The sequence below is a fragment of the Dermacentor variabilis genome, chromosome 10, assembly GCF_050947875.1.
Source record: "Dermacentor variabilis isolate Ectoservices chromosome 10, ASM5094787v1, whole genome shotgun sequence".
Classification (NCBI taxonomy): domain Eukaryota; kingdom Metazoa; phylum Arthropoda; class Arachnida; order Ixodida; family Ixodidae; genus Dermacentor; species Dermacentor variabilis.
Genome location: NC_134577.1, coordinates 82918901 through 82933600, shown reverse-complemented (window position 1 = coordinate 82933600; position 14700 = coordinate 82918901). Strand labels below are relative to the sequence as shown.

Below are 14700 nucleotides of genomic sequence, written 5' to 3'. Positions count from 1 at the left end.
ATCCTCCCCAGCTGCCTTCCCCCTTTGCATAGCTCCTAAGGCTTTCTTTACTTCTTCTGGCGTTACCTGTGGGATTTCGAATTCCTCTAGGCTATTCTCTCTTCCACTATCGTCGTGGGTGCCACTGGTACTGTATAAATCTCTATAGAACTCCTCAGCCACTTGAACTATCTCATTCATATTAGCAACGATATTGCCGGCTTTGTCTCTTAACGCTCACATCTGATTCTTGCCTAATCCTAGTTTCTTCTTCACTGCTTTTAGGTTTCCTCCGTTCCTGAGAGTTTGTTCAATTCTATCCATATTATATTTCCTTATGTCCGCTGTCTTACGCTTGTTGATTAACTTAGAAAGTTCTGCCAGTTCTATTCTAGCTGTAGGGTTAGAGGCTTTCATAGATTGGCGTTTCTTGATCTGATCTTTCGTCTCCTGCGATAGCTTACTGGTTTCCTGTCTAACGGCGTTACCACTGACTTCTATTGCGCACTCCTTAATGATGCCCATAAGATTGTCGTTCATTGCTTCAACACTAAGGTCCTCTTCCTGAGTTAAAGCCGAATACCTGTTCTGTAGCTTGATCCGGAATTCCTCTAGTTTCCCTCTTACCGCTAACTCATTGATTGGCTTCTTGTGTACCAGTTTCTTCCGTTCCCTCATCAAGTCAAGACTAATTCGAGTTCTTACCATCCTATGGTCACTGCAGCGTACCTTGCCGAGCACGTCTACATCTTATATGATGCCAGGGTTCGCGCAGATTATGAAGTCGATTTCATTTCTAGTCTCACCATTCGGGCTCCTCCACGTCCACTTTCAGCTAACCCGCTTGCGGAAAAAGGTATTCATTATCCGCATATTATTCTGCTCTGCAAACTCTACTAATAACTCTCCTCTGCTATTCGTAGAGCCTATGCCATATTCCCCCACTGACTTGTCTCCAGCCTGCTTCTTGCCTACCCTGGCATTGAAGTCGCCCATCAGTATAGTGTATTTTGTTTTGACTTTACCCATCGCCGATTCCACGTCTTCATAAAAGCTTTCGACTTCCTGGTCATCATGACTGCATGTAGGGGCATAGACTTGTACCACCTTCAATTTGTACCTCTTATTAAGTTTCACAACAAGACCTGCCACCCTCTCGTTAATGCTATAGAATTCCTGTATGTTACCAGCTATTTCCTTATTAATCAGGAATCCGACTCCTAGTTCTCGTCTCTCCGCTAAGCCCCGGTAGCACAGTACGTGCCCGCTTTTTAGCACTGTATATGCTTCTTTTGCCCTCCTAACCTCACTGAGCCCTATTATATCCCATTTACTAACCTCTAATTCCTCCAATAACGCTGCTAGACTCGCCTCACTAGATAACGTTCTAACGTTAAACGTTGCCAGGTTCAGATTCCAATGGCGGCCTGTCCGGAGCCAGGTATTCTTAGCACCCTCTGCAGCGTCACAGATCTGACCGCCGCCGTGGTCAGTTGCTTCGCGGCTGCTGGGGACTGAGGGCCGGGGTTTGATTGTTGTATTCATATAGGAGGTTGTGGCCAAGTACTGCACCAGGGTGGCCAATCCTGCTCTGGTGAGAGAGTGCGTTACCGGTTCTGGTCACCGGGATCAGGCCGCACTCCAGGCCTGTTTGTGCAATTTTCTCAACACACGTTTTTTTTTGTATTTTCCGGTGGAGAATTGCGCGGCACCGGGATTTGAACCATGGTCCTCTTGCACGGGAGGCGGATACTCCACCGTCCCCGCAGGAGTTAAATTAAAAATTAAATTATGGGGTCTTACGTGACAAAACCACTTTCTGATTATGAGGCACGCCGTAGTGGAGGACTCCGGAAATTTCGACCACCTGGGGTTCTTTATAGTGCACCTAATTCTAAGTACACGGGTGTTTTCGCATTTCGCCCCCATCGAAATGCGGCCGCCGTGGCCGGGATTCGATCCCGCGACCTCGTGCTCAGCAGTCTAACACCATAGCCACTGAGCAACCACGGCGGGTCCCGCAGGAGTTGTGCGCCTCATTTCACCTACAGTGGTGCCCTATTTCATCAGTCAAGGTGGGCCAATCTGAGCTCGGTTATACCGCACGGATGGCACTCGGCTAGAGAACCTGGTATTTATGACCTGCACATGTGTGGCCATATATAATTGACCATATATATATATATATATATATATATATATATATATATATATATATATATATATATATATATATATATATATTCGAAGGAGGGTTCCCGTACAGTGATAAAATAAAGGAAAAGACATTAAAAAGAAAAAAAGAAGAAAAATATCGGGAAAAAAAGGAACATAAGAGGTAATTTGAACTCGTGACCCTTGGATGTTGCCTGGAAAGATAGCTCAGTCGGCTGGTTCGTCAGGCCCCAGGTTACTTTCAAGCGCCATAGCTCCTGCTCTCAGCCGCATACTTACGTGGAAAGGGACTGAAGTTGTCCGCGATAGTGCCTTTTTTCCGAGTGGTTGGAAGGCATACTTTCGAGAGGGCATCGTCCGCGCGAGACCACCACCAGGCACCTTACTGGCTATGGAGGAGAGTAACTTGTAATCGTCTGTAGCTCGCTTAATATGAGACGCTTCACACAAATTGTGGTGCGAATGAATAACTTTAGTTGTATGCTACACGTCTACAAAAATTTTCCGAACTGTTTTAGGGGCCCTTTAATGCGAACCTCCAAATCAATGTGCGCGCGCCATATCAATCATCCGGGTTTCAACGCTGTCTAAAATAGGCCCGGTAACAGATTATCAGTTGCAAATTACCTCGTAAAAACATATAACACTATTTCTATTAATTTCCTAATATGAGAAGTTAGTGCAATGGCCCTTTTGCTGTTGATATGCAATCCCACTCCTTGTTTCTTCAGTAGGGATAGAATTTTAGCAAGCCTCCAATTTGGAGGAACCCCACAACGCTTAAGGGAACAGTTGACGATATCAAGAAGGTCTTGTGGAGGTTTGTTAAATAACATGTTTAACATGCTCGTCATAATACCACCTCGACCTGTGTCTGAGGTACGTAGCAGTCGCACAACGTGCGCAAGCTCTTCAAACGTTACATTTACAAAAATTGTCCACGATGCAGTCCCGGCAAAGTTCAATTGTAACTGAGTTCTGAAGCGTTTTCTTATGTCTCTGGCGGTTTCGTCCAATGATCCTGATGGTTATTTATGCGATAGATCTACTGAATCAATATTCATGGCCGTTGGTATAGCCTTTCGAATGCAAACAAGTAAAAATGATTTTTTTTTCGTTGCCTTCGTTCAACAGAAAGTTATAACGTTTTTCATCGTAGTTATTCTTTGCTAATGATAGTGTTTCAACATAGTTGCTGCATACGTAAACTGACTCCAATCAGTAGGGCACTGGTTAAGAATAAGTTTCTTCCGCGCAGCCTTTCGGCGTCTGTAATCTCATGCACAGTCAGAGTTTCACCGGGTACAGCCACAACTACCTTTGCCGTCGATGCTATGAACTGATATTAAGGGTACCTTTCAAAACTGGCCAAAGGCTCATAGCTTTAGTGTCTCTTTCGATACCTATCAAAAAGGATAACGTAGACTGTAGCGTTTTCTTAAATTTTCAATAGTCCACGAAAGTTTGCATTTCACTGTCTCAAGAGATTATTGGACCCACAAAATCCCTCAACACAGGGCGGTAATTACAACTTGTGAGCCCATCAACCACAGCCCAAGGCGAGGTTGATGTTCCTAAGCTTGCAAATGTTAAATCTAAGACATAGTGCCGCGACTGATATCGAGCAAAATTTGCAACATTACATTTAGAAGAAAGTAAAATAGTTCGAAGCTGCCCGATCGCAGAAACCTTTTCCAGATGCATCTGTGCGAAAACACCGCACCCCATGATTTGAATAGAAATCACTCGCATATGAAACGTTCTTTTCACAGCAATCCACGTTGACTTCATTCGTACAGACATCTTGTACCCTTGCAGGGAAGTAGGCATTTACTACAGACAGTGGTGCCCAGCTTTGAAGCGCTTTGTTTTTGTAATACTATTACTTCGCCTTCCGTAGGTATATTCTGATATGAAATTTTTGCTCTATGACTTATTTTGGACGAAATGAACGAAGCCAACATTCCACCTTGGGAAGGCCTATCCCATAGAAAACAACGATAGTTCTTTATTTGAAAATTTTGACATGCTATCAACCAAGTTTCTTGCAATAGTGTAGTATCCGTAGTATGTTGGGGTATTAGATACAAGAGTATTGACAGGCAGTTCCACTGGAGTACTCTAGGCACCTTGTATTGACGAGAGGCGAGGAGCAGCAATTGCTTGGTCCAGAATACTTTATTCCAATTGTGGCTCCTAGTAAAGGATTCTTTCGCACACTTTTTAGTTTTGGAGCGAGGAGGATAATTAATCAATTTGTTATTAGGAGATCTGGGTACGTATTCTTGGATGGTCGCCTTCGGCGATATCACCTTTCGGACTCGCTTATTGGCTAGTTGAGCACTACGTCACGTGAAGGCGATAGTATCGCCTAAAGTAATGGCCTGAGAATACGCCTCCTGGTGCGTTTATGAGTGATTCTTGCTCAGAAATAACTTCTTGATCAAATTGTTGTGAAGTTGAAACTCGCGCTAATTCTACACTAGCAGATGGGAGTGAATTTTTCAGTTGTGATTTAGAAGACTTAGCCGAGAAAGTATGGTTTCGAACACTACACTTCGTTATAACCTGAAACATGTCAGAGAACTGCGTATAAAGCACATGTGGCAAATAGTATATCGAATTCGTTAGAAGCTTTCTGATTGCTTTAACAACAACTTTCTCTATCAGGGTTGTGGTGGTCTGGGACAGAGGCGAGTCCATGCTGAGCCATTCGCGGGCTGTCCCTCCAGCATATCCCTGCGTTATGCTCTGAATTTCGGCAAGGGCTTCATGGCGAGAGCAACGTCTCCTTGCAATTATTTCGACCACTTGAAGTACCTTTGTTTTGGCGGGCAGTTAGAATCGTCGGTAGTGTGGTTTACATGACACAAGTAACATTAAAATTATTATTTATTCAATACTACAAACATTCTGCAGGTTCAAGCAGGGTGAGTGAAAAGGTAAACAAAACAAATTTAAACATGGGTTAGTCTAAAAATATCAAGGTGTTACGAAAGGCAATAAAGAATCATTCGAATCGGTTACAGTACGAGGAAAAAAATGAAAACTTGAGTAAATCTGTTCGTGCAAAACACAGTGTCAGCGAATTAGGATGAAGGTGGCGAATACGCCTTGATGTTGAAGACGGTAGATATGATGATGGGTTAATTGCTAGGTCCCGATTCGAAAGAAGGAAAATAAATTTATTCATATTGCTAAAGCGATTAAGAAAAAAGCTGAGCACGAAACCAAGAAGTCTAACTAAAAATGATAACAAATATATCTGGAAACTAAGAATAAAGAACGCATCTTTTTTTTTTAAGATTTACTTTGCTTTAGGTGTAAAAAAAATGGCAGTTTCGTGCGTAGAGCGAAGCACAAACTTCAAAAGCGAGACTTAGCTGTGGGCTTGCACTTCTGTGACGGTGTTCTAGCTCTATGCGGGCGACTAACACGGTCACGACATAGGCGGGTGCGCCGAAATTTCTTGCACCCTTATAAGCTTTAACACACCGTGCAGGGCCTGTAATGACATCGCACAGGTGCCACTGAGCTGCCCGTAACGAGCGGCGCCAGTAAAATTACATCACTTGCAGGTACGATCACTGATATCGTTTTCAACTTTTAATATTTAGTAAGGTGAAAATGTCTTAGATAAAAGGCAAGTGCTGCGAATGGTATTTTTCATGTCATTTTTCATGAGCTGCGATTCGCAACGTTCTGGGGGAATCATTTAGCTAAGAACGCCACACATGGCATGAGCAACTTTAGTGATTCAATAGCGAAGCAATATATAACCCGCATATGCGGCGCGGATGAGCATATAGCATGCATATGTCTTACTATACGCGAATCCCCACGGTGATGACGATGGCGAAAAATCGCTTGGAGTGTCCATTAAATTGAATAAGAAAATGTTTCAGTGAGACAGAAAATTCTGAAGAGCAGTGCAGAAAATTGTATGCGCTCATACAAAGAGTCTCCTAAAGACAAGATGGTAGGTAAGGTCAAATCATGGTTAAGTCAGCGAGCACGTGCTCCTGAAAGCTTTCTAAAACACTAAGGAGGTTTAGCGACAGTACAACAACTGATCACGAGCATCGGCTTCACTACAGAATGAGCCAGCAGCACCGACAATGAAGTGCTACGTGCCCAAACCCCGAACCCTGAAACTGTTCGCATTACCAATGAGGAAAGGTGAAGGTCTGTGCAGTTTCGTGGTCTCCAAGATTGCGGTCTCAGTGGCAACAGTAGTTTGCTCCACCTCATTGCTGGCGACCCACACTCCTGACACCCATCGGCACTGCGCCCACTTTTAGAATACATTACGAAACAGACATTTCAAAGAAAATATTTGAATCATTTGCTTTTCTTTTGGGGCATCAAAGAAATCCCACACGTAAATTGAAAACCGTTCTCACATATTCACTATTCAGTACGTATTGTGCCACTAAATTTTTATTTATACAGGTCTGGTCTTGCGCTGTCCGGGCTATGCCATATCTGCAATGAACCTGGAAGAATTTGTCATTTTTTATTAACCCACCGCCATTTACAATGCAGAGAAAAGTGTACTTCGAGATACCATTTCGAAAATTAGGCATTGCTATCAACACCAAAATATTCTCGCCTATGGGCATCTAGGTTAGCTTTTGGTCACAAGAACGTATGCGTGGCCTTCTGCGAGTTCCTTTGTAACACGAGGGGAATACCTGGTTAACTTACTAGTTTATTAATAATATTGGACAAAATCCTATTTTGAAGCTTATCCAAATTTATTACCCTAATTTATTCTTTCATACAGCACAAGGTTTCCTTGGAGGAAAGAAAATGTCTTTTAACACTGGTTTCGTCTCCTTTAATTTCTTGTACAATGCACAAGAAATGTACAATTTCTTGTTTAATTTCTTGTACAATAAAGGTCCACCTGACAGGCGGACCTTTATCCGAAATTGCTAAAGCTACACGTGCGACATCCGACGTTATACGCAAGAGAGAAAGAGAGGAGGGAGGAAGGTAAGGCCGGGAGGTTAACTAGATTGAGTACAGTTTGCTACCCTACACGTGGGGGAGGGGAATGGGGGAATGAAAAGGAGAGAGAGAGAGAAAAGATGAGTCTATATCGCACTTTCACATGCACTAAGTTAAGTGCAGGATGTCTATAGTCGGGCACTCAAGCCTGTTGCCTTCAGGTAGTGAAGAAGCGCTTGAATTAGCTTTCGGGGCTAATGAACTGTGAACGCCAGGCTCCCAAGATCTTTGCTTCTGTAAATGGCCTATCGCCCAGTCTGTTCAAGACACAATGGAGAGTCTGACGTTGCTTATCGAAGCGAGAACAGTGGCGCAGAAGATGACCAATGGTCTCTTCACACTTGCACTGAGCGCACATTGGTGAGTCGGCCATTCCAATACGATAGCTGTAGGAGTTGGTGAATGCTACTTCAACCCTCAGTGGACACGGCAGTCTTGCATCGCGTCGTGAAAGGTTTGCTGGTAATTTCAGTTTCAATGATGGGTCGAGGTTGTATAAACGGCCGTTAGAGTTCTGTGGCGTATGCCAGTAACTTGACGTGATGGCACGAGCGAGACTGCGAAGCTCTCTTGGAGCGTCTACTCTCACTAAAGGTATAAGGAGTGTCGGTGCTCCAGCCTCGATACATCGGGCAGCGTCATCGGCGAGGTGATTACCAACGATGCCACAATGTCCTGGCAGCCACTGAAACATTATATCATGCCCTCGTTCAGAGTTATACGCAACCACAATGGCCTGGCAGCCACTGAAACATTATATCATGTCCTCGTTCAGAGTTATACGCAGCCACAATGGTCTGGCAGCCACTGAAACATTATATCATGTCCTCGTTCAGAGTTATACGCAGCCACAATGGCCTGGCAGCCACTGAAACATTATATCATGTCCTCGTTCAGAGTTATACGCAGCCACAATGGCCTGGCAGCCACTGAAACATTATATCATGTCCTCGTTCAGAGTTATACGCAGCCACAATGGCTTGGCAGCCACTGAAACATTATATCATGTCCTCGTTCAGAGTTATACGCAGCCACAATGGCCTGGCAGCCACTGAAACATTATATCATGTCCTCGTTCAGAGTTATACGCAGCCACAATGGCCTGGCAGCCACTGAAACATTATAGCATGTCCTCGTTCAGAGTTATACGCAGCCACAATGGCCTGGCAGCCACTGAAACATTATATCATGTCCTCGTTCAGAGTTATACGCAGCCACAATGGCCTGGCAGCCACTGAAACATTATATCATGTCCTCGTTCAGAGTTATACGCAAACTGATATCCGTGGTACGGAGGTAGGCCAACACTCTACCAGATTTCGTGGTGGTGTGAGAGATAACCCAGGACTCCAGGTAATCCATTAACATCCAGTACGGAGCAATGGGAGGTAAAGCTCGCCAACTCGGACCCAGAGGTGCAAATGGCGCTTCTGAACCAAGTCCGGCGGCCGGCCGAGGCCAATGGGGTCCAGGAATCGAGGCCACGACCGTAGGATCTTAAAGGGATACTAAAGGTAAATATTAAGTCAACGTGGGCTGTTGAAATACCATCCCAGAAGCCTCGAAACGCTTGTTTCGTGCGAAGAAGAGACTTACTTTAAGAGAAAATGCCTTCTGAAGCGTCCGCGTACCCCTAGCGTAGTTCAAATCACCCGCCCTCCGATCGAGGAGCATTGACGTCATGGTCTCATAGTGACGTTGCGCCGTCGGTGAGAAAAACGGCGCCCGCAGGCGGCGCTACGGCTTTTCTGCAGAAAACGCAAACGCGGGGCCAGAAACAGAGCCAAGACAGAGCCGACAGCAGCGCGAAAGCGGAACTATGGTGGCTAGCGGAAGGGAAAGCGAACGACAATAAGCTGGTTCTTTATTTTATGACGCCAACTTCGACGCTCGTTGCAATGGATGACCCTGACAACGACACATTAGCTCGCGATGCTGGGCTCGAGTTCAGCGATTTAAGCACTGATAAACGTGACCTGCTGTTGAGGGCTCGCGCTGCCGGCGTCGTTGCGTAGTACTACGACGACGGCTTGCTTTGAAAGGCACTTCACGCGACTTCAGTAAGTCGGCGTTGAACTCGTTATCCTCTGGACGAAAGTGCAGCGAGCACACTACGTGATTTTTCCGCTCTTTGCCAGCGCGCTGTGACAGAGGTACGGCACTTAACCTCTTCGAACGGAGAGGTTCACTCGTTGGCACACAGTGATAAGTAACATTGGATTCGCCGCTGCAACTGCCCTTGGCCAAGTTTTGCGGACCGTTCGCGCATCCCACGACATAACATGGACGTGGCATTCTCGCTGCTTTACCGCAGCACGACGCGATAAAGAAGCAACTGAAACTCCAATGCGCGCGCGGCGCAAAGTCGAGCGCGCAGAGTTGAGCGAAAACGAAACCTTTCGATCACCCGTACTACTCAAGGGTAACGTCAAAATGTTTTTTTTTTTCTTAGAATCGAATAGAAATAGACAAGTACCATTTTCTTCCGTCTTATAATCTAATGAAAGGATCTTTTTGATACGAGTAGTTGAGTACTAGTGACACAAATTATGATGAGGAGTGCTTTCGTCATCGGGCTAGTGCCGGAATGTCGCTGAGCGGTCTCAAATCGTGTCGTGCATTTTCCTAAATTTGTCGGTTACTAGAGCTCTGTTCGCGATTATATTGACGCCTTAGACATTCTAGAGCATTGCTTTATCACTTTAAATTGACTTTCTGGTAACCTTTAGTGTCCCTTTAAGGATCATTTTGCTCCCTCAATAAACGTTCTCATCATCATCATCATCAACATGTCATAAGCACCATCTGAGGTTTCCTTTTCTCCCAGAAGTGTAACCACCGTCTTTTCGCCGATTCCCCGTAGTGCACACGCGCCATTGCACGGAAACCAAGCGAGCAAGCGATCAAGGAAATGCGCTGGAGACCACCGGTTCTCTGGCTCGCCGTGGTGTGCTGGCCGGCCGCGGTGGTGTGGACGCTGGAGACGCGCCTTGTGCCACACCCGATTCGGGGCACTCACGCGAGGGCGTCGCGGTTCCGGGCCGCCCGGGTGCTGCGACACGGCTGCGACGGGACGCAGTTCGGGTTCGCCGACACCTGCGACTACGACGGCAGTCGATGGAGCAGCAACGACGACACCTTCCGAATTGTGCCCGCCGAGAGGTCGGTTGATTTGAGTTCGTCGTTCACTCGTACTCATAGAGGTAGGCTGCATGTTGGCACGTAAGGAGCTCTTTGTTTAGCCAGAAGCGTGCACATTGCCGCCCGTGAAAGCACGCCGAAATGGATATCGAAAGTCGACATCGGAAAGGCGTTTTTATACGCCTTATGTTTCCAGGGCCGTTCGCCATGGAACCCTCTTAGCTTTCTCCCAACAGTCGAGGAAAACCGCATAAGCAGCGTTGCCACAAAATCTCGACCGAGGTTTCCACGGTCTGATCAACTGTCTGCTTGAATGTATTCATTATTACCATACAATACACCAGTAAGCTCGGCGTAACAACGCAAAATTGCTTATTTGTAGATTTACGCCTGAATTACGTTTAAAACGAGAAGAAAGTTTACAGTGCGGTCAACGCTTGAAGTGATCAACAGTGATTGAGCGAATGTCGCTGAGGGGGCGAATTGCAGCGTCATTCCTTGTTTGGCCACAATAGATCACTCACGTTTATAGAGTTCCTCGAAATTAACTGTGCACGCGATTAAACATAAGCGTAAACTACGTCCATATGCAAATTACTATTGTGAGAGGTTCCTGGTTGCCGGTTGTTGTCATCGCTATATTTTGGTCAACAAAGTGACTGTTCTAATGAATCACTTCAAGAGTAAAATGGAAATCAGAAAGTTGTTTAGCTTCTTTATGAATACGAAAATAGAATATTTTTAAATCGACTGAGGGCGTTGCTAACAAAACCCTCATACAGTTCTTATGTAACATACTTGTTATCTAAAGACCTTCAATCTACAAATGTGCCGAGTCGCTAATACTTTATTATTTTTTTTACATATTTCACGGACTTTCTCCACAATCCTGGGAAAAAGCCACACGAAAGACAATAGCCATTCAGTTCTTACTGTATTACCTAGATGAAAGTCTGGCACCACCGTCTATGGGAGTTTTCTAACGCGCGCTGGGGCCGTCATGGAAATGATGGTAAATGGGTGTGCGAGGATTGTGTTGGCTGGTGTTGAACGAGGCTACGTCTAAACGTGGGTATGGCTACGCAGATAATGCGTTCTTAAAATAAAATACTCATAAAAGGTATTCATTCGCCATTACGATATCATTCCGTGAAGTTTACTCACCTACAATGCATAATCGAGCAAAGAAAAGGAAGAACAGATGACAAACTGTTCCAGAGCGAGCGCGAATCTTGTCGTCTTCAGATTTAGCGGCCCGCTGATCCTTCTCACGTTTCGTCTAATTGTACATCCAATCACAAGTTCCCATAGTTAAACAAATTATGTTTTTGTGTAACAATAAAACAAAAACGGCTCTTTACGTGCCATTTTTGTAGGAAATGAATAATATGGCAGACGGAACGGGCCTAGCCAGGTGCATCTCAAAGGTGGCCTGACTCTCTGACTCCTGGTGTGTATTAGGCATTCCCATGCAAACAACATCGCAGCAGCGCCAGATTTTCCTCTAGGTAATAAAGTGAGAAACTGTATGATAACACCATAGAAACAACCTTACTGAGTGTTTCTGAGTACCCGCTTATACTTTTGCCCCGTATATTACGCCCTAAAGCTGCAGAATCCAATGTTGCCTCCAACGGCCATTTAGGCATGCTAACTAATTACTCTTCAAATGTATGGTTGGCTTGACTCGACATGAACAATGTGTGTTTGTCGGACACACCAGTGCAACTGCGTGATAAAATGTGGCTTACGCTCAAGAGTAGGTTAGCAATATATATAGTATGGATAAGCTGTTGCCACAAGCAGTTACTTTCATTCAGAACCTTCTAGAATACTTGAAAGGGTGGGAATTCACCTCCCGATGCTTCACAATCGAAGATGAAAGAAATCGTAGTGTAGGGCTCCGCACTATATTGTTATATAACAACGTGGAGTTTCAACGGTCATAGCACCGGAACACGAACTTTTGCGGATTCCTCCCCCACCAGAATGCGGCCACGCCGCTCATGATCGAGTCCGTGACATCGCGCCATTCGGTATTGTTGAGTGGTGCTGACAGTTTGGATGCAGGGGGGCGAACTGCGTCGTGACTGTGGAAGAAGCTGAATAAGACGAAGTACACGGTCCAAAGCGGCGCCGATAGAAAAAGTACGATCCGCGAGCCCTTCTGTATTAAGTGAAAGACGCAAAAGGCAAGGGAGATGTATGTTCAGAAATAAGAAAAAAAATATAGAGAAAGAGAGAGATTGAGATATTGAGAGAGAGAGAGAGAGGCGAAGATCGGCAGTACGTGACGTGGGATTCGCCTAGAGCGGACTAGACTCCAGCTGCACTCGGGAGACAGCGACGAATGGCTTACAAGAGTTGTCCGGGATATGGGACCCACCGGCCATGGTGCCCTCCTGGCGTCGGTGGATCGTGGCATTGTGTGTGGCTCTCGCTGCCATTCCTTGTCCACGAAGGCTAGCCGAGGGTCTGACACGTTCGCACTCACCTCCCATCGTCATGTGCTACGGAGGCCATCTACTCGTCTTGTGCTACTGCAGTAATCTAAGCAGAAGACGCGTGTTCTACCCTGAGAAGGCGGTACTGACGGTTGCGTGGTCAATAATTTCGATACGAGCAGGACTGCGTGCATTGTTTAGGAGCTTGTATTATTTTAGTCTTTGTGTTCATCTTGTGATGTTGTCCTGTATTTCTTTGTTACCGAATTATAAATATCTATTTTGTACAGGTGAACCTGTCGTCTTCCCGTCGGTTTGAATTCGTACCGGTTAGCTATGTGCGATTGTTGCAAGAAAGAATAATTTTCTGGTGAGCTACGTTTATATCAAGCCGGCGCCACTGCAGGTTCGAGCAGGCGCCTATCAGAGCCCGCATCGACAGGTTCGAGGCCATCATGTTGGCGCAGCCTCAGTACGTCGACATATCGTTATACGATGCGTACTACACCTGGGGCGACGTCCTCGATGTTCCTGGACCATCTGCGTACGACGAAGTTCCGGGCAAAGACTTTAACGTAAGCCCGCCACTCCAGTCTCTTTGTTGTTAGAATTCAATCTAAGCTATGGAATATTTAGAGTGCAAATTTTGGGGTTCAATGCCCCGAAACTGCACAATGGATTATGAGGGCCGCCATAGTGGATGGCTCTGGGTTAACATTAAACACCTGGAATTCTTTTACGTGCAAGAAAATAATGGTGCTCGAGTGTTTCTGCATTCCGCCCCTATTGAATGTCGCCGTGTCTCTCGTGAGGCGGCTGAAGCAGTGAAATCGAGTTGCATCTCGGAAGATGTCCTAACTCGTCGTGAGCACGGATGGTCAAATAATCCGGTCGAACACGTTGCGTCCTTCCTAAGAAAAAAAAAGTTCATTGTTGCTTGGCCTCTCATCATCCACGTGCCCGTGCTGCGACCTCTGCGGAACCTATTTTCCCTGGGCGCGAAGGCACGCACAGAAGGCGCAGCAGACTTCCGGGGGCAGTGCTGCAAACCTCTGAGGCGAATTTGTCCCTAGATCGGATTGAGGAATGCGCTATATTTGCCTGATTCTTTTTAGGATGCAGCTCGCTTTTGCGGACATACTTTCTGTAGAGATAGACTTGTTTGTTATGCAGATAGACTGCGGAAGCTTGGTTCAAATTTATTGCCAAGATCGTTTTTTTATGAATTTAACTAATGAAATCACTGCGCTCAATCTTAAATGGCCGTGCAAAGCAAGTTTCTTTTTTTTTTATTTTTTACAGTACAACAGTTTTTCTTTTCGTCAGATATTTTCAGTAGGTATAACAAAGTTTTTCCTAAAGACCTAACATCCTTAGATCTAAGTTAATTTTCCCGTATAGGACTGGCAGCACACTTCTGTGGGACAGGCTTCTTCTGCGTCCTTGAGCTGTCACTGGTTGCAGCCAGAATCGCCGAGAATTCGCTGCAACGCATCCGTTGTTTTCTCACAAGGTGACAGGTACGGCCCGATCTTCTTGAAGCGAGTGAAAGTGCTGCTTGCGAGGCTTGAGCTTTTATATTTGTGCCGAATGTGCGTCAAGGTTAAGGTTCTCAAATGACTTTCTGTTCACGAATAACATGGTGCATTCGTTCGCCTGCATCTTATCAGCCCTTGGTACCGCACATATATTGCTCGTTTACTTATTTTTTGTTCTAATTACTAAATCTCGAAAAAAAGTGGGAGGGTGCTCTTATAATATCGAATCATACTGTAGAGACTAATTATTAATTGTCGAGAAATACGCGCCTCAACCGATCGATGGCGCCTAGTATTACGGGATGCTCAAATTTGCATCAAGCTTCATTTTTTGCACTAATGATATTTCGTCTCTGGGTAGACTTACGTCCGTAGGCGACCTGCCTTCAAGTAGAGGAGCCAGCTACTTT

General features: G+C 45.4%; 1 protein-coding gene across 1 annotated transcript; it reads left to right on the top strand.

The window, feature by feature from the left end:
- The first annotated feature begins 10078 nt into the window (after nucleotides 1-10078).
- Nucleotides 10079-13360, top strand: LOC142559310 (uncharacterized). The gene is made up of 2 exons (XM_075670925.1): nucleotides 10079-10329; nucleotides 13159-13360. Exons 1-2 carry the CDS (start codon nucleotides 10079-10081, stop codon nucleotides 13358-13360), a joined length of 453 nt encoding a protein of 150 aa, XP_075527040.1.
- Nucleotides 13361-14700: the final 1340 nt, after the last annotated feature.